Source organism: Protopterus annectens, chromosome 13.part0, assembly GCF_019279795.1.
Source record: "Protopterus annectens isolate FY-2018-M chromosome 13.part0, PAN1.0, whole genome shotgun sequence".
Lineage (NCBI taxonomy): Eukaryota > Metazoa > Chordata > Ceratodontiformes > Protopteridae > Protopterus > Protopterus annectens.
The window spans coordinates 1,191,421,591-1,191,447,065 of NC_056747.1; the positions used below are offsets into that span (position 1 = coordinate 1,191,421,591).

Here is a 25,475-nt window from a genome sequence, read left to right on the forward strand (position 1 = left end):
CCATGAAGCCACTGTAACTTTTGATAAAGGATGGTCTAGGACTAGAAAAAGACAAACAGTTGGGTCTGATTTACGGGTAGATTTTGTTCTGTCCAAATAAAATCGTATTCGTCTATGAACATCCAAGGAGTGTAAGCAATACTCTCCCTTGTTAGAATGGTTAGGAAAGAACACTGGGAGATCAACAGATTGGTTGATAGATTGCTCAGACACCACTTTTGGTAAAAAGGTAGAATTGGTTCTCAGTGATACCCTATCCTTATGGAAGATAAGATAAGGAGGTTTGATGCATAAAGTCTGAAGTTCTGACAATCGTCTGGCCGATGTGAATGCAATCAGAAACAAAGTTTTCCAAGAGAGATAACTTGCATCACAAGAGGACACAGGTTCAAAGGGTGGAGCTGTTAAAGCTTGCAGAATCAAAGCCAAATCCCAAGGTTGTACGGGTTCTCTGAAGGGAGGTTTTAGGTGGATAACTCCTTTCAGGAAAGTTTTAAAGAGTCTGTGCGACATAAGTGAAGTATCTTGAAAACAAGTATGAAAATTCGAGATGGCAGCTAAATGTACACGGATAGCAGAAGCAGACACCCCAGAGTGGAAAAGATGTGATAAGTAATCTAATAAAACCGAGACCTGGGATGACAAGGGGTCTTATTTGCTTATCTGCTGCCCATAGAGACAAACCTCTTCCATTTGTTAAGACAGATAAGTCTGGTGGACGATTTTTGAGATGGAATAAGAATATTGCGCACAGGGGACGAAAGGTTTTCATGCCTGGCAATCACAGGAAGTGGAGAAACCAAGCTGTCAGTTTCAGGGTTGTTAGACTGGGGTGAATCAGACTCTGCGGTTGGGAGATCAACATTGGTGATGGATTGAGGATCCATGGTTGATCTAGCAAAGTGAAGCTAGAGGAAGGGAAACCAGACTTGTTGAGTCCAATATGGTGCAATGAGGATTGCTTTCTTCTTCAACTGCCGTGCTTTCTTTAGAAATCGGGAGATGAGGGGAAGAGGTGGATGGTCATAAAGAAGACCCAAGGGCCAAGCATGGACTAGAGTGTCCCTTGGTAACTGTCCCCGAGGGGGGATCAGGGCAAAGTAGTTGCTGCATTTGTAGTTGGTTGAGGAGGCAAATAGGACGCAGCAAGGCTGGCCCCAGAGGTGAAAGCTTTGTGCCACTATCAGAGGACTGAGGGACCACTCGTGAGGCTGTAGAATGCACCTGTTCAATTTGTCTACTATCACGTTGGTGTTCCCGGGAATGTGCATTGCAATCAGAAAGCGGTTGTGAGCTATCGCCCATTCCCATATTCTCAAGGCCTCTCGGCATATCGGGTAAGATCTGGTGCCCCCTTGTTTGTTCATGTACCAGACCACTGACATGTTGTCTGATTGTATCTCAATGGTCCCTGACGAAAGGTTGGAGTGAAATGCTTGCAACGCTAGAAGCACCACCCTCAGTTCCAAGACACTGATATGCAAAAGGGCCTCTGTCTCCAACCAGGTGCCTTGGACTGAGATTCCCTGACACAGCCCCTCCCACCCCATCAGGTTGGTATCCGTGGTTATCGGTAGATGCGGGGTGAAAGGGCGAGACCATTATTGGGGATTTTGAGACGGCCACCAGAGTAAACCTTGTTTGCATCTCTGAGTCGCACTATTTGAGAAGACAAAGGATGCTGTAGAGGGTACCACTGAGTGAGAAGTAGCCACTGAAGAACTCTCATGTGGAATCTGGCTAGGGGAACAATGATGATTGAAGCTGACATTGACCCCAAAAGCTGAAGTACAGATCGAGCTGGGGATTTGTGGTAACAGAGCAAGGGTTGAACTTCTTGTTTTATTCTCTGAAGTCTGTGTTCTGGAAGGGATACTGTGCAATTTCTTGTGTACAACAGTACCCCTATGAATTCCAAAGACTGAGTTGGGGTTGTGTTGGATTTCTCCCAGTTTACAGTGATTACCAGGCTTCGAGCTGTTAAGAGAGTATACTGCAAGGCTTCTTCCAGTAGAAGCTTGGTGGGGGCGGTGATGAGCCAGTCGTCTAGATATGAAAACTCCTGGAATCCTTGAAGTCGCAAGTGAGTGATCACCACTGCCATGCATTTTGTTGACACCCTGGGGGCTGTAGAAAGACTGAAGGGCAGGGCTCAAAACTGGTAGTGACTGGCTCCTATATGGAAGCGGAGTTATCTTCTTGAGCGTTTGTCCATCTTTATGTGGTAATATGCATCTTGAAGATCTACAGAGCACATCCAATAGTCTTCTTCCAGAAGAGGAAGGATAGACTGAACCGCGACCATCCGGTATTTCTCTGCTTTTACAAATTTGTTTAGTGTACTGAGATCTAGAATTGATCTCCAGTCCCCTGTCTTTTTTGGCAGTAAAAAGAACTTTGAGTAAAATCCGGGGGGACTGTCTGGATGACTTTTTTTTGTAGCAGCTTTTTGATTTTGTGTGCTGCTGTTTCCCTTTGACTGGGTGGAACGTCAGGTAACACTCTTGATGAGACTGGGCAAAGATGGAAGGGGAAGCGATATCCTCTGGATATAAGCTGTTGTTACCCAAGAGTTGGTTATTTTTTGCCAGGCAGCAGGGTACAAGGAGAAACGACCCCCAACCGCTTCCAGAGGTGAGCAGTCAGGCAAAGCTTCAGGAGCGCTGAAAGGGTTGGCCAGAGAAAGAATCTCTGGAACCCTGGTTTTGCAGACCGCCTCTGCCCCGAAAGGGGCATCTTCCATTGGAGTTAGCCCCTCTACTTCTACGGGAAAACCCGGCACGTGTATCCCGGAAAGAACCCTGTGATTTCTTGTGCCAGATCTTTCCGCTCCTGTGAATTCTGGAATAGAATCGCTGAGGAGTGGAGTGACACCGACAGACGTCTTGCCATCTTGTTCACACCGTGCCAGCATATCCTGGACTTTAGGGCCAAACAAAGAAGCGGCCTCTATGGGGGCATTCATGAAGGAAGCCTTAAAGGAATCCACAAAGTCACAAAGGTGCATCCAAGCATGTTGTCTGGCGACTATATCTGTGCCTGCTGGTCTAGCCGCCCCTTTCACTGTGTGAGAAATAAGACGCGCGGAAGAGTTGGAAATGGACTCTAGGGTGGCTATCTGAGAAGCCACATTATCACAGACTGTCAGAAACAGCTTCTGCCAAGGTTTCAGGCAGCTGGTTGATAAGATCTAGCTGAAGCCTGGTAAAATGTGCCAAATAATTCAAAGACCTTACGGCAAAGGTCGATGAAGCAAGCACACACTTGCCTAATCTGTCAATTGCCCGGGACTCCTTGTTGGGTGGATGGAGAATTTGTCTCTCTTCTGCCAAATCCTTCTGAGTAGCAGCTGCCACCACCATAGCGTCTACTGGGAGACTATGTGACCAGTGGGGGTGTTCCGTGGGGGGGTGATAATATCTTGTCTGGCCGCTTAGGTATTGCTTGCATGATTATCAGGAGCCTTCCACGTGCGTTGCACGATGAGTTTGATAAATTCATCGGCAGGCAGGGTGACCCAAGGAGGTAGGGGACCCAGTACGAAAAGCTTGCAGGAATACAGATTCCTCAGAGGAAGGATAAGAGGGCTTCCACTTACCCCTCTAAGAATCTTGAGGATGTCACCAAAGGATACCACATCAGAGAGTGACCGTGGGGATCCTTCCCCATCATCAAAATCCGTATCTTCAGTCAATGACTCCTCAGTGGAGTCCATATGCTTCCTCTTGCACGATGCTTTGCGGGACGCTTCCACAGTGGGAGGTTCTAGGGAAGACTAGAAAGAGGGGGGGGGGTCTCCTGAGGAGGAGAGACCTGAAGCTCTTGGACCCGGTATCCGGGGGTTGAGGCTTGTGGCACAGAGGGGGGAGAGGACTCGACAAATGAGCTTTTCCAGCAGAGACAAGCGCCCTCTCCATGGCCTGGAAGGTTGGCATGCTCAAGGAGGGATGGAAGCCCAGAACTGGGGTCACACCCCACCCAGATGAACCCGCCCCCAGACCAAGAGCCTTAAGAGGACCATGAAACGCAAGAGAGCGCATCACTGGAAGGTGCCATAGAAACAAATCGGCGTGGATCCAGGAATGCCCTCCACAACGGCACAGCCACTGGCCTGAGAAGAGCCTGAAGCCCAGTGCACCGAGGGCCACAAGGACGACTCTGGTTACAAAGTGAGATCCACTACTGGAGTCGGAGGAATGGAAGCTGCTGTCGGAGTAATAGGCTTCGAGACTTGATTAGAAGTCGTAGGAGGAGTATACGAAGGAGTTTGATGCAAAATACGCTCACCTGAATGAGGGAATGTTGACTTTGACGGTTGAGAGAGACCTCTGGCCACAAGCCACTGGTCAACAAGCCACAACATATCCTGCTCAGACTCTTGGTTAACCTCATGGAGAAGGCTGATGGCGATTCTGGCCTTTCCAGGAAAGGACTATACTGACTGCTTGCAAAAGGATCCAATAAAGGGGAATATTTTGGTCCTTGCTAGTTCAATAGATGCTGAGCTCGGAGCCAAGGAATTCTGCACTGAAGAAAATGGTGTGGAAAAAGTCTGCGCCAAAGATGTCGGCAACATGGTAGTTGAAGGTGTCTGCACCGTAAAGGCGAAGGTCTGCCCTGAAGGGTATGGTGCCATAGTGGAAAGTGTTTGCACCGGCAATAACGGTGGTGCAGAGAAGGACTGCACGGAAGTACATGCCGGTGCCTAAATAGTGCCGTGGAGTGCAGAAGAGTCATACTTGGAGCCGAATGTGACTGTACTAACGGTGCCGAAGGGAACTGAACCTGTATTGACATTGCCGTTAGGGCTTCTGACAGAACTGTCGGAACCGTAGTTGTCTGCACCGGGAACTCCAGTGCCGATATCGATAAAGGAGACATGGCTGTAGTCAAGATCATTTGGGGCGGTGTCGAGCCTGGAGCCAACAGGGTCACAGATGGCAGTGCCGGATTAGTAATCAATTGCTCCTACTTGCGAGTCGACTCCCTACGATCTCCAGAGGGAGAAGAAGGGAGTGACTTTGATGAAGAACAGGAAGAATATCTCTTGCGGTGTTTAACAGGAGGGAGCCCTCCGACCGAAAAATAGCCTCAGAGAAAGAAGACCTGAGGAGACCTTTCAAAATTAACTTATTCTTCCTCTCGTTGAGAGTCCTGGTGGAGAAGTTTTTACTGATCCCACAAAGAGGATCTACAGTCAAGTGGGAGATATTAAGGCAGTACACACAAGTCATGGCCATCGGAAAGCGGTAACTTACAGCCGCAATCCTTGCACCTTTTAAACCCAACTGAATTAGAAGTTATGTACTCACCATAACGTTCCATCTGAGTAGGTGTATTCATTTGTCTGCAACCTGTGGGTTATGGATCCGATATCGGATCCGAACCGGCATGGTTTACCAGCTATGGATCCAAGCTCTCAGCTCCTCCCCTCACCCATAATGCCCTGCTCTACCCTCATGACCTCAGATCAAGTTTGCCAACAGCAAGAACACCCTGAAAAGGGTAACACAACATATGCAGGAAACTGAAAGGCCAGGGGGATAGGAGGGCGGGATGGTTGCAGACAAATGAATACACCTACTCAGATGGAACGTTATGGTGAGTACATAACTTCTAAATCTGAAGTAGGAGATTCATTTGTCTGCAACCTGTGGGACAGAGTCCCCAGCTACCAGAATCTTGGGTGGCCATCATGGAAGGATATTCGGGAGCACCGCGGAGCCAAAGGATGCTCTACCCCTAGATGCAAGATCCAACTTGTAGTGGGAAATAAAAGTATGAGATGAAGCCCACGTGGCTGCTGCACAAATATCATCTAGAGGAATCCTAGCCTTAAAGGCTGTCGAGGTAGAGACTGACCGGGTTGAATGGGCATGTACACCCTCCGGTGCGGGCCTTCCTGAAGCTTGATAAGCCAATAAGATACATTGTGAAATCCAGCGAGATAGTGAGACTTTAGAAATTGGTTTGCCCAAATTAAATTTAGCAAAGGAAATGAACAACTGGTCGGATTGCCTATGACCAGCCGTCCTGTTTAGATACAATCTAAGTTGCCTGTGAACATCTAAGGAGCGAAGCTTGTACTCACCTTTGTTTTCATATTTAGGAAAGACAGGGAGGTTAATGGATTGATTAATGTTTGCTTCAGAAGCTACCTTAGGAAGAAAGGACGGGTTGGTCCTGAGGTAAACACGGTACGGATGAAAGACCAAGTAAGGAGGTTTAGCTGATAATGCTTGAAGCTCTGAAACTCTCTTGGCCGAAGTAATGGCTACTAAGAAGGCAGTCTTGAAAGACAAGAATTTCAGATCTACCGTAGCCGCCGGTTCGAAGGGGGGGCAGTCAAGGCCTGGAGAACCAAGGAAAGGTCCCAAGGAGCAACCGCTTGCTTTACAGGGGGCCTGAGAAGAAAAGTACCTTTAAGGAAAATCTTACACAACTTGGCCAACATCAGTGGATTGGAGTCATGACCAATGTGATAATGGGAAATTGCCGCAAGTTGTACTTTGACCGTGGAACTGCTGGCACCATCGTTAAAAAGAGTGGTTAAGAAACCAAGCACCAAAGGGAGAGGAACTGTGAAGGGGTTTGGGCCTTGCCGCTCCGCCCACAACGAGAACCGTTTCCACTTGCTGCGGTAGACTTTCCTAGTGGATGGCTTATGAGCTGCCACCAGGATCGCCTTAACAGGGGACGAAATACCGGGAGTCCTGATCAAGAGTGGAACTGGAGCAGCCAAGCGGTCAGCTTCAGGTTGTCCAGGTTCGGAGGAGATAATCGGGACGGATGAGATATCAGATCCGGAATGGGATCTAGAATCCAAGGAGGATTCACAGAGGGAGACCTTAGGAAGGGGAACCAGATCTGTCGAGGCCAAAACGGAGCAATGAGAATCATTCCGCACCCCAACCGAGAGGCTTTCTGAAGAACTTGGAGCATCAGAGGCAAGGGGGGATAAGCATAAAGAAGACCGTGTGGCCAAGCATGCACCAGAGCGTCTCTTGGGGAACCTCCGGGAGGAGGTATCAGAGCGAAAAAACTGTCGCACTTGGTGTTTGAGGGAGAGGCAAAAAGATCGCAACAAGGAGTTCCCCACCGTGCGAATATGCGTTCCGCTACTAGAGTATTGAGAGACCACTCGTAAGGATTGAGAATGGTGAGACTGAGTTTGTCCGCCAGGATGTTGGACCGACCCGGAATGTGCGTTGCTATGAGAAAGCGGTTGGTGGAGATCGCCCATTCCCAAACTCTCATGGCTTCTCGACAAAGAGGGTAAGACCTGGTTCCTCCCTGCTTGTTGATATACCAGACAACCAACATGTTGTCCGATTGAATCGCAATTGTTCCCAAGGGAAGAAAGGCCTGAAGTGCTAGCAATGCTAAGAGCACTGCTCTCATCTCTAGAACGTTGATATGCAGTAAGGTCTCTGAATCGGTCCACGTGCCTTGGACGGTCCGGCCTGCAAAATGCCCCCCCCACCCCACCCGAGGCGGGAGGCGTCCGTGGTCACCGTGGCGAGAGGGGGAGAAGCACAAAATGGGCGGCCTACGTGGAGATCTGGAGAGTGAAGCCACCACAGGAGGGACCGCTTGCAAGCCTTGCTGATCGCAATGGGATGATGCATAGGAAGAGCAAGATACGACCACTGTACTAGGAGTGTCCACTGGAGGATGCGCATATTGAACCTGGCGAGAGGAAGAAGTGCTATAGCAGCCACCATGGACCCTAGAGCCCTCAGGACCAACTCCGCCGGAAGTGAGCTTGAGTGGAGAATGGCCCGCACCTGGAGTTGCAGATTTTGAACTCTGTCCGCAGTGAGGAAGGCTTTTAATCTCCTTGTGTCTAACCTTGCACCTATAAAATCTATGAACTGCTTGGGTGCTAGGTTGGATTTTTTTGTGTTTATAGTGATGCCCAGACGGGGAGCAAGATGGAGAAAGGAGTCTCGCGCCAATAGTAGTAGATGCCTTGTTGGAGCCAGTCGTCCAGGTAGGGAAAGACCTGTACCCCCTGAAGCCTCAGGTGGGCCGCTACCACTGCTAAAACTTTGGTGAACACCCTGGGGGCTGTGGTGAGACCAAAGGGAAGGACCCGGAACTGGTAGTGACTGGCTCCCAGCTGGAAGCGGAGAAACCTCCTGGAGCGCCTGTCCATTAGTATATGGTAGTACGCATCCTTGAGGTCTATGGAGCACATCCAGTGATTTTCTCCCAGAAGGGGGAGAATAGACTGCAGAGTGACCATTCGGAACTTCTCCTTGGGAACTGCCAGGTTCAAGAGAGAAAGGTCTAAAATGGGTCTTAGATCCCCCGTCTTTTTTGGCACTAAAAAGAACCTGGAGTAGAACCCTGATCCGATCTGGTCTGGGGGGCCGGGCTGGATGGCTCTTTTCTTTAGCAGATGGCCAATTTCTGCCAAAGCGGCCTCCCACTGATCGGGTGGAACGTCGGGGAGGGACTTCAATTTTGGCAAGTGAAGAAAGGGGATACGGTATCCTCTGGATATGATCTGGAGAACCCAGCGGTCTGATGTTATGGACTCCCATGCCGCCAGGTGCTCCGAAGCGTCCCCGACTGCCTCCAGAGTGGAGCAGCCGGGCAACCCCTCAGGGCTGCTGCGCGGGTCGTTCAGAGAAGGGTTCTCTGGACCCCAAGTTCCTGGGAGCCCCTCTGCCTCTAGGGCGGCGTCCTCCCTGTCCTCCTCTGCCATGGAAGGACTGGTTGTCCGGAGCAGGCTGGGATTGCTGCGACTTCCGGAACCACATCTTCTTCTGACCCTTTTGGTTCCTAGAATAGGGCCTCTGGGGTGCAGAGAAGCGGATTCTGACGGCAGACAGCGTCTTCCCGTCCTTCTCGCTCTGGGTCAAAGTGTCGCGAACAGTTTTGCCAAAGAGGGCAGAACCATCGAAGGGAGCGTTCGCAAATGACGCTTTGAAGGGCTCTGAGAAATCGCAATGACGGAGCCAGGCCTGACGTCTAGTAACTAGGCTTGCCCCTGCGGCTCTAGCGGCGCCTTCTGTAGCATGGGAGAGTAGCCGCATAGAGGTATTGGTAACGGGCCTGAGAGTGGCCATGCGGGTGGAGTGCAGCACTTTGTCCTCCTCCGACATGGACTCTGGGGGGGATGCAGCGTATTCTTTAATAAGATCGCGCTACATCCTAATCACATGTGCCAGATAGTTCAGCGCCCTTACAGAGAAGGTTGCTGAACTAAACATCCGCTTCCCCAAGCGGTCCATCATCCGAGACTCCTTGCTCGGGGGATGGACTGAGGGACTTCTCCTGAGCAAGTTCCCTCTTGGTGGCCGCCGCCGTCAACATGGCATCTACCGGAGGCCCCTTACTCCAATGGGCACGGTCAGCCGGGGGACTGAGAATACGGTCGGGCCTTTTAGGGATTGGCTCCACGGTGTCCGGTTCCTTCCACGCCCTGGTGGTAATGAGGTCCACCAGGGGGTCGGCAGGAGGGGACACCCAAGAGGTAGATGGGCCCGCTTCAAATGCCTCCAAGAACACGGACTCGTCCGAGGAAGACTTGGGGGCAGACCACCCCCCCTTATGCGGAGCATTTCCATGATGTCTCCAAATGAGACATCCTCGGGGGGTGACCGTGGGGAGCCTTCCCCTTCCTCCAAATCCGTGTCTTCCGTGAGAGACTCGGGGGAGTCAATGTGCCTCCTTTTGCACGTATGCTTGCGGGGAACATCCTCTGGGGGGCTGTCAGAGGACTCCTCGCAAACAGTAACCTGTTCCAGGGGAACAGCTTGGGGCACAGGAGCGGGCTGTCCCAAGGGCTGGATGGTGGAAGCCTGACCCAGTGCAGAGGGCGGGGCGGGCGAAGCAAGTGCTGGGGTCCGGAGACCCTCAACAGGGCCCTCTCCACTACATCAAAAGCCGAAGGGAGCCGACCTCGACCAAAGGATCCGACAATCGGCTCCCCTCGGATCCGAGTGGATCGGAGCCGGCGCCCGAAGCTCGGATCCGAAGAGACAGTGCGCTCCGACACAGGCGGTGCGAAGGAGCACTGATCCCCGGATCGGCTCGGATCCAGGCTCTGAGAGGTCGGATCCGAAGCACTCGAGGGCAGGGTCGGATCCGGTACCAGTACTATCGGCGCCGACCCACCCCGGCTCGAAGCTGCTCGGCTCCAACTGCTCCGAACCCGGGTGGCGGGTTGGAGAAGGAGCAATTGGCTTGAAAAAGGGTGAGCTCCCGGGGAGGCAAAGCACTCCCATCTGCATCTGGGCCTGGATGAACCTTCTCATCATCCGGTCCAGATCAGCGTCTGACAGGCTATAAGTTGATCTCGACGAGGCTACCGAGGTAGGCCTTGAGTGCCTCCTCGATAGCCTCGACGGAGATCGGTCTCCTCCTCCTCAGGTCCTGGTGAAAACACACTGGAGACCGGGCCGAGGAGGAGAGCCAGCAGACAAGGAGGCGGAAGAAGCCGCTTGGCTGGCGGGGCCGAAACAGAGGTCTCGGCCCGCCGCTTATGGTGCTTCTCCCTCCGGTCCTTCTTCCTAGCTTCCCTCTCCTCTGAACCACTACAGGGAGGTTGAGTCCCAGGAGGAGGAGGGGGAGCTGGAGAGGAGACAACCGTGGCGGTTACCCGAAGGAGCGGAGGCCGGAGCAGAGTCCGGTGGCAAAAGACCCGCCAAGACAAGCTTGGACCTCCGCTCCTTCAATGCCCTGGGGTTGAACCCTGCACAAATGGAGCATCCAGATGTGAGGTGCTCAACCCCTAGGCATCTAACGCACAGAGTGTGGCCATCAGCTGGGGAAAGCTTATGGCCACACTCGGAGCACTTGGAAAATACAGCTTTGGGCTGCTCAGACATCCCAAAAGCAAAAACAAGGTTACTAAAACTAGTTAAAGTAAAGTAACAAAACCACTCAACAGGCCCAAACACACACTACGCTACCAGCGAGGGGAGGGATAAATAAAATTAAATTTTAAAACACTAAAAGTATAATAATATAAAAGGGAAACCTACACTTCCACACAACTTTCACACAAAACTTTCAAAAATAAGCACTTTAGAACTAAAAAAGTACACTTAGCTGGAGAGCTTAGAAAACACAATCTGGTCACCATGCGCGGCAAACGAGATCTGAGGTCATGAGGGTAGAGCAGGGCATTATGGGTGAGGGGAGGAGCTGAGAGCTTGGATCCATAGCTGGTAAACCATGAAGGTTCGGATCCGATATCGGATCCATAACCCACAGGTTGCAGACAAATGAATCTCCTACTTCAGATCGTTTCTTATCCGACATAGCTGTTCTGGAGAAGAAGCACAGTAGCAAAAGGAAGAATACCTGCTACCCAAGAAAAGGGTAAAAAGAGAAAAAGAAGAATTACCAACAATGGTAATGGAGAATTACCACAAGGTAAGAAAAGAGGGTAATAAAGGGAAAAGACTAAAGAGAGAAAGTCTAAAGTGTGCGACAGGGTAAGAAAACATTAGAATAAACTTTTGCGAAAACTGGAGTAATAATATATAAACTGTCAAAAAATCAGACACTTAGCTGAGAGAGTGGCTTGACATGGCTGTTAAGCAACGTGGCAAACAAGGTCAGAGGTAAAAGGGAGTAGAGCATTCTGGGTAGGACCTTGGCTTGAGAGTTTTTGGCTGATGCAAGCTTGATATTGGCCAGCTCGGTTCAGAGGATGGAAACAATAACCCACCAGTAAGGAATGAATGAAGATTAACATCAGATTAAATGTTCCGCTGCTCAAAGCTCCAATTCTCTACTGGAAATAAATGCTCTGCTGCTCAGAGCTCCAATTCTCTGCTGCCTGGAAATAAATATAGCAATAAATTCTCCACTGCTCTCCAATTTTCTGCTGCTTCAGGCTTCTTTTCTAGTTTGTCCCACAGCTTGTAAAACCTTAAACCCAGCCCAGAGCAAGCCCTCACATCCACCACGGTTAAATGAATTTAGCAACTGCACACAGAATAATAAAGCAGCATGGTTACATAAATAAAGCAATGGAGCCCTCACACACATCATGGTTACATGAATAAAGCAACAGCACACAGAACAATAGAGGAGCACGGTTACATGAATAAAGCAATGGCACACTGAATAATAAAACAGCATGGCTACATTAATAAAACAACGGCACACAGAATTAAGCAGCATGGTTACATGAATAAAGCAACGGTTCAATGCAATTTGAAACTGTGCGCGTTCAATGGCAGCACATAAACATCTCAGTAGGGTATTAAAAATCCCAAAATCTAAAGTGCTTTACCTGGAAATAAATGCTCTGCTGCTCAGAGCAGCAATTCCAATTCTCCACTGCCTGGAAATAAATGCAGCAATAAATTCTCTGCTGTTCAGCAATTCCAATTCTCTGCTGCTTCCAGCATCCCTTCTCATCTGACCCATGGCTTATAAACTTATACCCGGCCCAGAGCAAGCCCTCAGCTGAATTCTGACAGGCTGCTTATGAACAGAAGTCACCGTGCATGCCTCCGCATGATGATGTCAGTCCGAAAAAAGCCAAAAAAACTTTTTTAAAAACAAAACGCCAGGAAATTTGGAAATTAAAGGGTGCCACTCGGGAATCATGGCACCCCATTATTTGGACCTCAAAAACTGGTAAAAACCAAGAGATTTGGTACAGTTGAGAGATATGTCCCCCCCCCCCATGCTTGATGTACCACATCACTGTGGTACTGTCTTTGAAGATTTTGAAGCGCCCAGGTAGAAGAGAATGAAAGTCCTGAAGAGCTAGGAGAAGCACTCATCTCTTTGACACTAATGTGGTACTTCTTTTGATGAATAGACCAAAGGACCTGCACTTTTAAAGGACTTAAGGCACACACACACACACACACACACACACACACACACACACACACACACACACACACACACACACACACACACCTCTGAGGCATCTGAAGAAAGTATGACTGGAGGTTGAAAAGGCATCCCTGGATTGAGGGAAAACTGATGAATCCAGCACTAAAGTTCCAGTTTGAGGCATGGGAGAAGGGGAATCAAATTCTAAAGGATGAGAAATGTTGAAGCCAGACTGACTTTAGGAACCACTGAAGCATTCTCATACGAAGCTTGACCAGATGAAGCATAGGAATGCTGGAAGCCATGAATCCCAGAGCCTTGAGAAACTGTCCGACCATAATGTAGTTCAGATGAAGAAGGGACTGAAAGAATGCAATCAGAGTTAAAGCCTTGGGAGGAGGCAGAGATGCCAGAATTGGAATAGTCTGGAGCCTGAACTCAAGAAATACATAATCCTAAGGAGCAGCTAGAAATGATTTTTGGAAATTTACCATAAACCCTAGGCTTTGCAGGGAAAAACAGTAAAGTGTAAATGCTGAAGTAGAGTTTCTGGAGAGGGAGCCTGAATGAGCAGGGCATCCAGATAAGGAAAGATATGGATTCCTCAACCTGCAAAAGGTAATTACAAAAGCAAGGCATCTGAAGATGACCCTTGGGGCAGTAGAGAGACCAAAGGGCAAAGCAGAGAAATGAAAATGTAAGAAAGAAACATAGAAACGTAAAAACCTTCCTGAAACTGGGATAAATAGGGATATAGAGGTGGGCATTCTTGAGATCCATAGAAACTAGGAAAGCTTGAGGAGGAAACAAGGTTTGAAGGGACAACATACAAAAGGAAGGAACCTTCAAGATGTTGTTGAGCTAAGACAGATCTAGAATGGGTCTCCAGGTGCCCCCTTTCCTGGGAACCAGAAACATTCTGGAGTAAAATCCCTTCCCCTTTTGATGACCCTGAACTTCTTGAATTGCTCCCTGAAAAAAAAAAGAATCCAAAGAACCTCTGAAAGTTTCTAAGGAGGCTGGTGAATGCCTAAAAAAGAAAGGTGGGGGGGGGGGGATTTCCAAACAATGTAGTGCCCCTGAAGAATAATGGATAGAACCCAAGAATAATGTTGTTGTTCTTTCAGCTTTTTCCGGTTAGGGGTCGCCATAGCAGAACTCATGTCTGCTAATGCTTGGCAGTAGATTTTTTACGGGTGCCAAGGTACCAGCTCGACGCCCAACCTTCAGCGAAGGCACAACCATTCTACACGTCTTCTGAACGCCACTCGACTGTTGGGAGGACATGCAGACTCCACACAGAAGGCGCTCCAGCTGAGAATTGAACGTGAGAACCTCTTGCTGTGAGGCAACAACGCTACCGCTGCACCACTGTGGCTATAAAACAAATTAGAAGGGAGAAGGAAAAACAAGAAAGAGGAATGTGACTGAAGACAAAGCGAGGATGAAGGGAAGTCGGACACAACTTGGCTTGCCTAGAAAAGGAAGCTTCTGAACTGCAGCAGTTTGAGTAGACTTAACAGGATGAGCCCTTCTACCACCCTGTACACCTTTGGGATGACGGCAAGACTTTCTGTGGACAATGGTAGGTTTACAAGGCAATTCCTCTCAAACTTGGAGACAGGCAAAACAAAAATGTTTAATTTCCTGCAAAGCCTTACTTTTCCTGAAGGGACTTTAAAAGCTCAGCAGCAGTACCAAAGGGATGACAATTACCTACAGGAGCATCTATCAGATTAGCCTTAACATCACCAGGCCAGGAATATCTCCTCAACACAGGACCAAAAGCAGTAGCTCTAGATGAGGCATCAGCTGCATCACATATGCATTTAGCAAAATTTCTTCAAAAGGAGACTCAGGAGTCAGGAATATGTGAAATAACCTGACAGGCCTGAGAGAAAAAAGCCAAAACATATCTGGTCAGGTGTGTCTGGTAATTCACAGCCCTAAAGGTCAGGGCAGCAGCAGTATACCCTTCGTACCGAAGTTCTCAATAGTTCTGCTGCCCTTGTCAGAGGGGAGCAGCTTTGTAGAAGGTAAGAGCTTAGATGGCTTATCAGAAGCACATTAGTAGTACAGGGACCAGTTTGGGGGCAAATTTTCGGTTTCCCATCCATATATCAAAGTTGCAATTGAATGTGGGTAGGAATAAGAAGTTATGTTCTTACCATAAACGTTCCATGTTAGTTGTCTTCTTCTCGCCTTCTTTCTTGCTGGATGGGTTCGGAGCCGATCCTCAGCTCCGACTCGGCCTATAGTATAGCTCGAGAGCTATTTTTACTGGCTCGAGGCAGCCCTATAACCCACAATACCATGCGCTAACTCCCCAGATCTCGTTTGGAAGCTAAGACATAGTATAAATATAATATCATAATATCGTAATCCTCATTTGCAAGTATGGGCTCCCTGCTAGTAACATTAAGGATACTGGGAAACCGTAACATGTTATATCTCCAGAAATGGAAGGACTCGGAGACCTGAAGTCTATCCAGGCTAGGGGGCAGGAGGGAGGGACGCAAGAAAGAAGGCGAGAAGAAGACAACTAACATGGAACGTTATGGTAAGAATATAACTTCTTAATGTTAAGTTGTCTTTCTCGCCTTCATTCTTGCTGGATAGGACAGCGTCCCTAGCATCTTAGTCCTGGGTGGCTGAATGGAACAGACTCCTGAGTACAGTGGAACCAAAGTCAGCTCTATTTCTGGAGGCTATATCAAGTTTGTAAAGGGCAATAAAGGTATGTTTGGAAGACAATGTAGCTGCTGCACATATGGCATCTAGTGGTAACCTTGCTTGAAATGCCGTTGATGTTGACAGTGCCCTGGTTGAATGAGCCTTAGGCCTAGATGGAAGTTGCCTGGGTCTCAACTCATAGACAAATGTAATAATAGCGGTCAACCATCTGGAAAGAGTAACCTTCGATACCGGAAGCCCTTTCTTTCCTGCAGCATAAGAGAGAAAGAGCTGGTCTGACTGAGTTGTTTTGTCCTGTCTAGATAATACCGTAATTGGCGATGAACATCTAATGAATGAAATTTCTGTTCAGCCCTGTTAGCATAGTCTGGGAAGAAGACAGGCAAGTCAATGGAGTGGTTTAGATTTATTTCCAAGGACACTTTCGGTAGGAAGGAAGGGTTTGTTCTGAGAGTTACCCTGCCTTTGTGAAAGACCAAATAAAGGGGACGGATTGACAAAGCTTGAAATTCCAATACCCTTCTGGCAGATGTTATGGCTACTAAAAAAAGAGTTTTCCAAGAAAGAAGCTTGAGGGAGCAAGAAGCTGCAGGTTCAAAGGGAGGCAAAATCAATGAGGTTAGAACTAAATTCAAATCCCATTGTGGAGGTGGATCTTTAACTGGAGGTCTAAGCAAAAAGATGCCCTTGAGGAAGGCTTTACAAAGTTTGTGGGACATAATATTTGCTTCTGAGAGCCCAACATGAAAATTAGCAATGGCCGCTAATTGTACCCTGATAGTGGCCGATGATGACCCTGAATGAAAAAAGCTCCGCCAGAAAATCTAGAACCTTATGAATGGGTGCATGAAAAGGATATAGGGACTTAGTTTGTGTCCAATGCGAAAAACGCTTCCATTTACTTGCATACGTATTCCTAGTATTGGACTTATGGGAAGCTAGAATGATATCACGAACAGGAGGAGAAATAAGGGGAAGGCTCGAAGTGGAGCAACCAAGCTGTGAGGTTGAGGGAATGAAGAGACTGATGCAGCTTGCCCGTGAGATAGGTCAACAGATCTGGAAGGGGTTCCAGATGCCAAGGCTGTTCCAGTAGGTAACTGTGCAGAAACAGAAACCATACTTGTGGAGGCCAAAACGGGGCAATGAGGATCATTTTGGATCTCAATGCGGTTGCTTTCTGAATTAATTGCGGGATCAATGGCAAGGGAGGAAAGGCATATAGAAGACCCCGGGGCCAAACGTGAACAAGAGCGTCTCTGGGGGGATGGCCTGGTAGAGGAAAGAGTGTGAAGAAGTCGAGGCACTTGCTGTTTTGAGGAGTTGCAAAAAGATCGCTGCAAGGCTGGACCCACTTCTGAAATATTCTGTCTGCTACCGCTTGATTTAGAGACCACTCGTGAGGCATGAGGATAGTTCTGCTCAATCTGTCCGCTATGACGTTGGACTTCCCAGGGATGTGCGTTGCTATCAGAAACCATTGAGAGGAAATCGCCCATTGTCAAAGTCTGAGTGCTTCTCGACATAGGGGGTAGGACTTTGTTCCGCCCTGCTTGTTTATGTACCATACTACAGACATATTGTCCGTTTGAATTGCTATAGTCCCTGTGGGAAGAGAGCTCTGAAGGGCTTGCAACGTCAAAAGCACTGCCCTCATCTCCAGGACATTTATGTGCAGGTGGCGCTCTGATTGTTGCCATGTGCCCTGGACCATCCTGCCCTGATAATGCCCCCCCCACCCGATCAGGGAAGCATCCGTTGTCACCGTGGCAACTGGGGGGGGGGGGAGAGAACAAAGGGACTGCCCTGAAAAAGCCGAGGGGAAACCATCCACCAGGAGAGATGATTCTTGCAAGAAGGGGTTATCAAAATATTGTGAGTCACTGGTAGCTGTTGAAAGGACCACTGAGAAAACAGCATCCACTGAAGGAGCCTCATGTGGAAGTGGGCTAATGGGAGTAGAAGAATCGCCGCTGCCATGAGGCCTAACGCTTTCAATACTAGCTTGACCTGAACTCTGTTGGGCTGAAACAGGGACTGAACATTCCGCCTTATGTCTGACACTCTCTAAGGTGGTAATGTTGCAGACATTTCTGTGGTGTTTAATACGGCACCTATAAAGTTTATACATTGACAAGGTGACAAGGAGGACTTTGCAAAATTTATAGAAATACCTAGACTGTTGCAAAGTTGAATAGTGTAATCCCTGGCCATTATAAGATGCTGCTTGGTGGTAGCGGAAATGAGCCAGTCGTCTAGATGTGGAAACACCTGGAATCCTTTTTGTCTCAGGTGAGCCATGACCACTGCCAAGCATTTGGTGAACACCCGGGGGGCTGTGGTGAGACCAAAGGGCAGGGTTCTGAATTGATGACTGGCTCCCAGCCGGAAGCGGAGAAACCTCCTGGAGCGCCTGTGTATCTTTATATGATAGTACGCGTCCTGGAGGTCTAAGGAGCACATCCAGTTGTCTCTGCCCAAAAAGGGTAGAATGGACTGCAGTGTTACCATCCGAAATTTTGTCTTTTGTACAGAGTTGTTCAATCTGCTGCGGTCCAAAATGGGTCTCCAGTCTTTTTTGGTACCAAAAATAATCTGGAGTAGATTCCGGATCCTAGCTGATCTGCTGGGACTGCCTGGATGACTCTTTTTATTAACAGCTTTTTTATTTTTAGCTGAGCCTGACCCCTTTGTGCGGGTGGTACGTCTGGTAGGGGTCTTGGCAGTTGTACCAGAGGGGAAGTGAAGGGAATTTTGTAACCCTCGGATATGATCTTCTGTACCCATGTGTCTTGGGAGATGGATTGCCAGGCTTCCGGGTACAGAGATAATCTTCCCCAGACTGCCTCCGAAGGCAGACAGTCGGGCAGCTTCTCAGGGATGCTGAAAGGGCTGGTCAGGGAAAGATTCCCTGGAACCCTGGTTCTGTGGACCCCCTCTGCCCCTGGGGCGGCATCTGTTATTATTCCCCCCTCTGCCTCTAGGGGGAAATTCACCACGTGCGGCAGGCGCGACTCCCTGTGGTTTGCGGAACCACATCTTTCCACCTCTCTATCCCTTAGGATAAGGTCTAGAAGGTGTGGAAAAATGGACTCCCACGGGAGAGAGAGTCTTACCATTTTGCTCGCATCTGGTGAGGGTATTCTTCACCTGAGGTCCAAACAATTCTAAACCATCAAAGGGGGTGTTGGTGAAGGATGCCTTGAAGGGATCGGCAAAGTTACAGAGTCGCATCCAAGCATGACGTCTCAACGCAACACCTGTGCCAGTGGCCCTACTCGCTCCATCGGCTGCGTAAGAGATAAGCCGCATGGAGGAGTTTACAATGGAGTTCAGGGTGGCCAGCTGGGAATTTATCTTGTCCTTATACCCCACAGCAGAAGGATCCTGTACCGTTTCACCCAGCTCTTTGAGCAGGTCTCTCTGAAGGCGGGTGAAATGACATAAATAGTTCAGCGATTGCATAGTAAAGGTCGCTGAAGCAAATGTCCGCTTGCCGTACCTGTCCATGGTCCTGGACTCTTTAAATATCTTACTGACCTGAGCCGGTAAAAAAAAGACAACCTACTTGAGGCGGCTGCGAGATCTGGGGAGTTAGCGCATGGTATTGTGGGTTATAGGGCTGCCTCGAGCCGGTAAAAATAGCTCTCGAGCTGTAGTATAGGCCCAATCGGAGCAGAGGATTGGCTCCGAACCCATCCAGCAAGAATGAAGGCGAGAATGACAACTTAACATTGAACTTTATTTCATGAGGATGAAGGTCTGTTCAGCAGCAACAGTATCCTCTGTGAAACTTACCCACCCCTTACAAACTGTTCTGTTGATGTTACAGAAAAGGTTTAGACCTCTAGACAAAGTATTTCTGCTGCCATTTGACTTGCTGATGTGAAACAAATCCATCAGTATTAGTTTGAAGGATGCCTTCCATGCCAGATACAGGTCACCTCTTAGCAGTCTGCAGGATACAAATTATAGACACAAAGTTTTGAGTCGGCCCACGTAGGACAGACTGTTAAGACCTTGTATCCTTTTAATAACAGTAATAGGATCCGCTTGCCAAACTTTTTCTCAAATATAAGTCATTCCTTTTTTTTTATCTCACACAGTGTGCACAGCCTTGGCTTTGAAAAAGTTGGAGTGGACAATGAAACTTTATCTGTAACAACTCAACAAAAAACAGGGATTTGGAACTAGATTTGTTGAAATACAAAAGGACACAATGGGACAATGTATTTTCAGGCAAGTTTGAATAATAAGACAATTCCATGGAGTTTCACAGTCAACAAATTGCCTAATGGCAATAGTTATATTAATTTGCATTTGCTTGTTTAGAACTGTTTTTTCTGCTTCCATAGCACATGTGCTTTTGTGAGCATTTTTGTTTGGTGTTACTAATAGCAGCCAATGTTTAATCTGCTGGTTAGTTTTTAGGATGCTACAAGTTGTTTACTTAAATCACGTCACAAAATTGTTAAGCAGAAATCCAGTAATAAGCAGGTAATCATTTAGAGGCAGCAGTACCCTGGAGTAGTGCCCCTTGCTAGGCTAGGGAAGCACACTGTAAAACGGAACTACCATGTTATGCAATACTACTGCCAAAATGAATTAAAACACCAGTCTTTAAAGCAGACATAAGAATGCTGTAAATCATACATGTTTGCACTACAAGACAGCAAGTAAACGTCTAAAACTCATGACACTCTGCAATCTTTAACACGTAGCCTATCAGACTCAAGCAAAAAAATACATTAGTATAAATAAAATAAACGATTTAGCCAAGGAGCAAACCTGTGCAGAGTAAAGTCATGAACATCAAAAGAATAGGGCTTGAACAGCAGTTAAAATAAGTACATAAACAGCACGTTCCATATAAAAAAATCCAATGGGCGTTAATTAGATACACAAGACAGGTAGGTAAGCGCTTTCGCCAACAGGCTTCCTCAGACCATTAACAAAAATCAAGCCATTACTCCCCTCTTTTATATAACTACTAATTAATTATGCAAATATTCAGTGACATCATTTCCTATACTTAAAAATAGAATTAAAGCTAGTAAAACATATAAACATATGTCCTGAAGGCTAAACAAAACATCAAATCATCACTACTAAAAAGCATCAAAGATTTTTTAAAACTAGGAATAAATAAACTTTTATATAAAAAACACGTTTCAATTTTATCTCACGACTAATCTCCTGTTTTTTTAAAACAGGTTTTAATGTAATCTTATCATTCAGACCTGGGCTGACATGTGCCTTAAGTTTAATAATCCACTTTATTTCTGTTCTTTCGGTGTAGTTTCTATCACCTCCCCTCATACTGGGGGTATTCACCTGGTGAACCATAAACATAAATGTAGGCAAGGTATCTGTTTCAAGAACATGTTTAGACAAAGCATTGGTACTAGACCCAATGCTTATTTGATATAGTTGTTCCCTTACCCTGTCCCCAAGTCTTCTGTCGGTTTTACCAACATAGAAGGCATAACGTGACAATATAAGGTGACTGGGTGAACAAACATACTATGGTTACAGATACAAGTACAAAAATTACAATTATTGCAGGGGGATGTACCTTTACTACAGGAACAATTGCTATGAGCTTCTATGGTTTTCGGATAACACAAAATTCTGTGTAAGTTTTTCTTATTCTTGAATAAAAATTGAGGATTTTCACCTACAACCCTCTTTAATTTGTGAGTCGACAGTTAAAACCCACCAGGTGTTTATAAATAATCTCTTTAACATTATCAAAATGATGTGTAACAAATAAAGGAAATTTCTGGGCAGAATTAGTATGCCTAACTGCTTGTGTTGAATCTAGTTTACTAGAATATGTACTGCTGCCCATGTCAGAGAAATATGGGCAAGCTACATCATTCCTGTAAATGTTCAATACCTTGAAATCCATTGGATATCTCATCAGCCTTATATGACCTGGCTAACAATCTACTTTTTAGGTCCATCAATTCATTTTCATACCCCTTATGTGTAGGGTTAAGCCTGGAGGCTCTAATTGCTTGTCCTTTAATAATGTTGTTAAAAACATATTTCAGGTGCATACTCCCTCTGTGTAGCAATGTGTTCCTGTAACAAGACTTCCTATGAACACCAGTATTCAATTTGCCAGTACTCAACCTTTCTATAAAAACATCTAAAAAAGTGATCCTATAAGTGGACTCAACCTTAGTGAATTTCAGATAATCTGTGAGGGAATTAATTTCATCAATGAAAGTATCCAGTTCACTCTTACTCCCTCTCCATAGGCGGAAGAGATAATCTACAAAACGTTTGTAGAAAATCGCAAATTTCTGAAACCTAGGTAAGGCAAACAAGCTCTCTTTTTCCCAAATAGCCATAACTAGATTTGCGTAGCTATTAGCACAGGACGTGCCGATAGCTACGCCATCTTTTTGTATATACAAGCTATCATTAAACAGAAAGATGTTATTCTCCAACACAATTTCTAATAAGATACATAATAGGTCTACTCTGGTGGATTCAAGTTCAGTATATTGTGTAAGATACTTATACATTCTAAGCCTTCATGGTAAAGAATAAGTGTGAAAAGTGACTTTACATCCAAAGTCACTAAAAATAGGGAAAATGATCATTTACTGATTCCATTTTCACATACAAGTCCAACAGAAACTGTTTCGTATCCTTAAGATTGACAGGATTCATATCTACTAAGGGCCTTAACGCTTTTTCAATATATACTAATATTGGTTTGGTGACCCAACCCCTACCTGCCACAATGGGTCTCATGGGTGGATGGATTGGATCTTTGTGTACCTTTGGCAGGCCTTGAATAGTAGGTATCAAAGGGTTTTCAGTTTTGAAGAACTTATATAGTTCTAAGCTAATTATTTCACTTTTAATTAAGCCCTCTAAAGTGTCATATATCCTTGTCACATGAGTCGGAATCTGTTCTGAGTGGATGGTCATGTAAAATCTGTTTTCACCAAGCATTTTATTCATGAGGTGATTATACTCAATCATGTCCATCACAACAACAGGCCCACCCTTATCGGCTGGCCTAATAATAATATTCCTGTCATTCTTCAGTCTTCATAGAGGTAATCTATGTCTATGTGTTAAATTACCTCTCTTGTTTTTACTACATAAATTATAAACATCCTCCTCAACCATTTTGCTAAATGCATCTAATAGAGGGTGGTAATTCGGAATGAATAAACTAGGTTTAGAGAATCGAGGGACATGAACATCACTAGTTTCATTTTTGAGAAGTAATTTCAGTTGAACATTACTGACAAAAAGTTTTGTATCTATCACAGTAATGAAACTAGTGATGTTCATGTCCCTCGACTGAAGAATGACAGGAATATTATTATTAGGCCAGCCAATAAGGGTGGGCCTGTTGCTGTGATGGACATGATATATGACACTTTAGAAGACTTAATTAAAAGTGAAATAATTAGCTTAGAATTATATAAGTTCTTCTAAACTGAAAACCCTTTGATACCTACTATTGAAGGCTTGCCGAAGGTACACAAGGACCAAATCCATCCACCCATGAGACCCATTGTGGCAGGTAGGGGTTGGGTCACCGAGCCGATATTGGTATATATTGAAAAAGCGTTAAGGCCAAAAGTAGATATGAATCCTTTCATTCTTAAGGATACAAAACTGTTTCTGTTGGACTTATGTGAAAATGGAAACAGTAAATGATGATTATCCCTATTTTTTAGTGACTTTGGATGTAAAGTCACTTTTCACAGTTATTCCTAACCATGAAGGCATAGAAAGTATTTATAAGTATATTACACAATATACTGAACTTGAATCCACAAGAGCAGACCTATTGTCTCTTAGAAACTGTGTTAAGAGAATAACATCTTTCTGTTTAATGATAGCTTGTATATACAAAAAGATGGCGTAGCTATGGGCATGTCCTGTGCTTATAGCTACACAAATCTATTTATGGCTATTTGGGAAAGAGAGCTTGTTTGCCTTACCTAGGTTTCAGAAATTTGTGATTTTCTACAAATGTTTTGTAGATTATCTCTTCCTCCTATGGACAGGGAGTAAGAGTGAACTGGATACCTTCTTTCATGAAATTAATTCCCTCACAGATTATGTGAAATTCACTATAGTTGAATCCACTTATAGGATCACTTTTTTAGATGTTTTTATAGAGGTTGAGTACTGGCAAATTGAATACTGGTGTTCATGGGAAGTCTTATTACAGGAACACATTGTTACACAGAGGGAGTATGCACCTGAATTATGTTTTTAACAACATTATTAAAGGACAAGCAATTAGAGCCTCCAGGCTTAACCCTACACAAAAGGGATATGAAAATGAATTGATGGACCTAAAAAGTAGATAGTTAGCCAGGTCATATAAAGGCAGATGAGATATCCAATGGATTTCAAGCTATTGAACATTACAGGAATGATATAGCTTGCCCATATTGCTCTGACATGGGCAGCAGTGCATATTCTAGTAAACTAGATTCAACATAAGCAGTTAGTCATACTAATTCTGCCTAGAAATTTCCTTTATTTTTTACACGATTTTGATAATGTTAAAAAGATTATTTATAATAAACACTAGAGGGTTTTAACTGTCGACTCACAAATTAAAGAGGATGTAGGTGAAAATCCTCAATTTTTATTCAAGAATAAGAAAAACTTAACAGAATTTTGTGTTATCCAAAAACCATAGACGCTCATAGCAATGGTTCCTATAATAAAGGTACACCCCCCTGCAGTAACTGTAATTTTTGTACTTATATCTGTAACCATAGTATGTTTGTTCACCCAGTCACCTCATAATGGCATGTTATTGATGTGATGGCCAATTGCAATACTGAACATGTTGTTTACCTTGCCCCATATACCCGCTGTCCTGTCTTCTATGTTGGTAAAACCGACAGAAGGCTTAGGGACAGGGTAAGGGAACAACTATATCAAATACGTATTAGGTCTAGTACTAATGCTTTGTCTAAACATGTTCTTGAAACAGATACCTTGCATACATTTAAGTTTATGTTTCTCCAGGTGAATACCCCCAAGTATGAGGGGAGGTGATGCTAGAAACTACACCGAAAGAACAGAAACAAAGTGGATTATTAAACTTAAGGCACATGTCAGCCCAGGTCTGAAAGATAAAATTTCTTTAAAACCTGTATTAAAAAACAGAAGGACAGTCGTGAGATAAAACTGAAACGTGTTTTTTATATAAAAGTTTATTCACTCCTAGTTTTAAAAAATCTTTGATACTTTTTAGTAGTGATGATTTAATGTTTTATTTAGCCTTCAGGACATATGTTTATATGTTTTTATTAGCTTTAACTTTATTTTTAAGTATAGGAAATGTCACTGAATATTTGCATAATTAATTAGTAATTATATAAAAGGGGGAGTAATGGTTTGATTTTTGTTAATGGTCTAAGGAAGCCTGTTGTCTAAAGTGCTTACCTACACCTGTCTTATGTATCTAATAAATGCCCATTGGATTTATTACATGGAACGTGCTGTTTATGGACGTATTTTAACTGCTGTTCAAGCCCTGTTCTTTTGATATTCATGACTTTACTTTGCACAGGTTTGCTCCTTGGCTACATCGTTTATTTTATTTATATTTTTGTATGTGATTGGCTTAGGAGCATTCATTTCCTGGTGGTTTGCTTTACCGTTATCTTTTATACAAAAAAATACTTTATTCACTAAGCAACTTCACCTCTTTATCATGTGCTATAAGCTGAGTCTTCACGTGTCCTGATACCAAATTTACTCTTCCCAGCACTTGGCCAGTCTCCAGTCCCCAGATGGTACATGTAGTATCAATGCTTGATGTACCTAAAAGAAAAATTACAAATACTGTAAATGTGAAAAAAATACCTGGGATGTCTGTCATACAAAACACAGTAGTTCTAAAAACAACGTTTTATCTATTAACATACAGGGCTTTAGTTATACTACACTTCTAGAATATA

General features: G+C 45.5%; 1 protein-coding gene across 1 annotated transcript in view; it reads right to left on the reverse strand.

Moving 5' to 3' along the window:
- The window catches only part of DCAF7 (DDB1 and CUL4 associated factor 7), a 917,581-nt gene that overhangs the window by 486,845 nt on the left and 405,261 nt on the right, over nucleotides 1–25,475 (reverse strand). Inside the window, exon 4 of the mRNA XM_044054955.1 lies at nucleotides 25,220–25,338. Within this exon, the coding sequence (XP_043910890.1) occupies nucleotides 25,220–25,338 (119 nt within the window). The remainder of the gene's footprint in view (nucleotides 1–25,219; nucleotides 25,339–25,475) is intronic.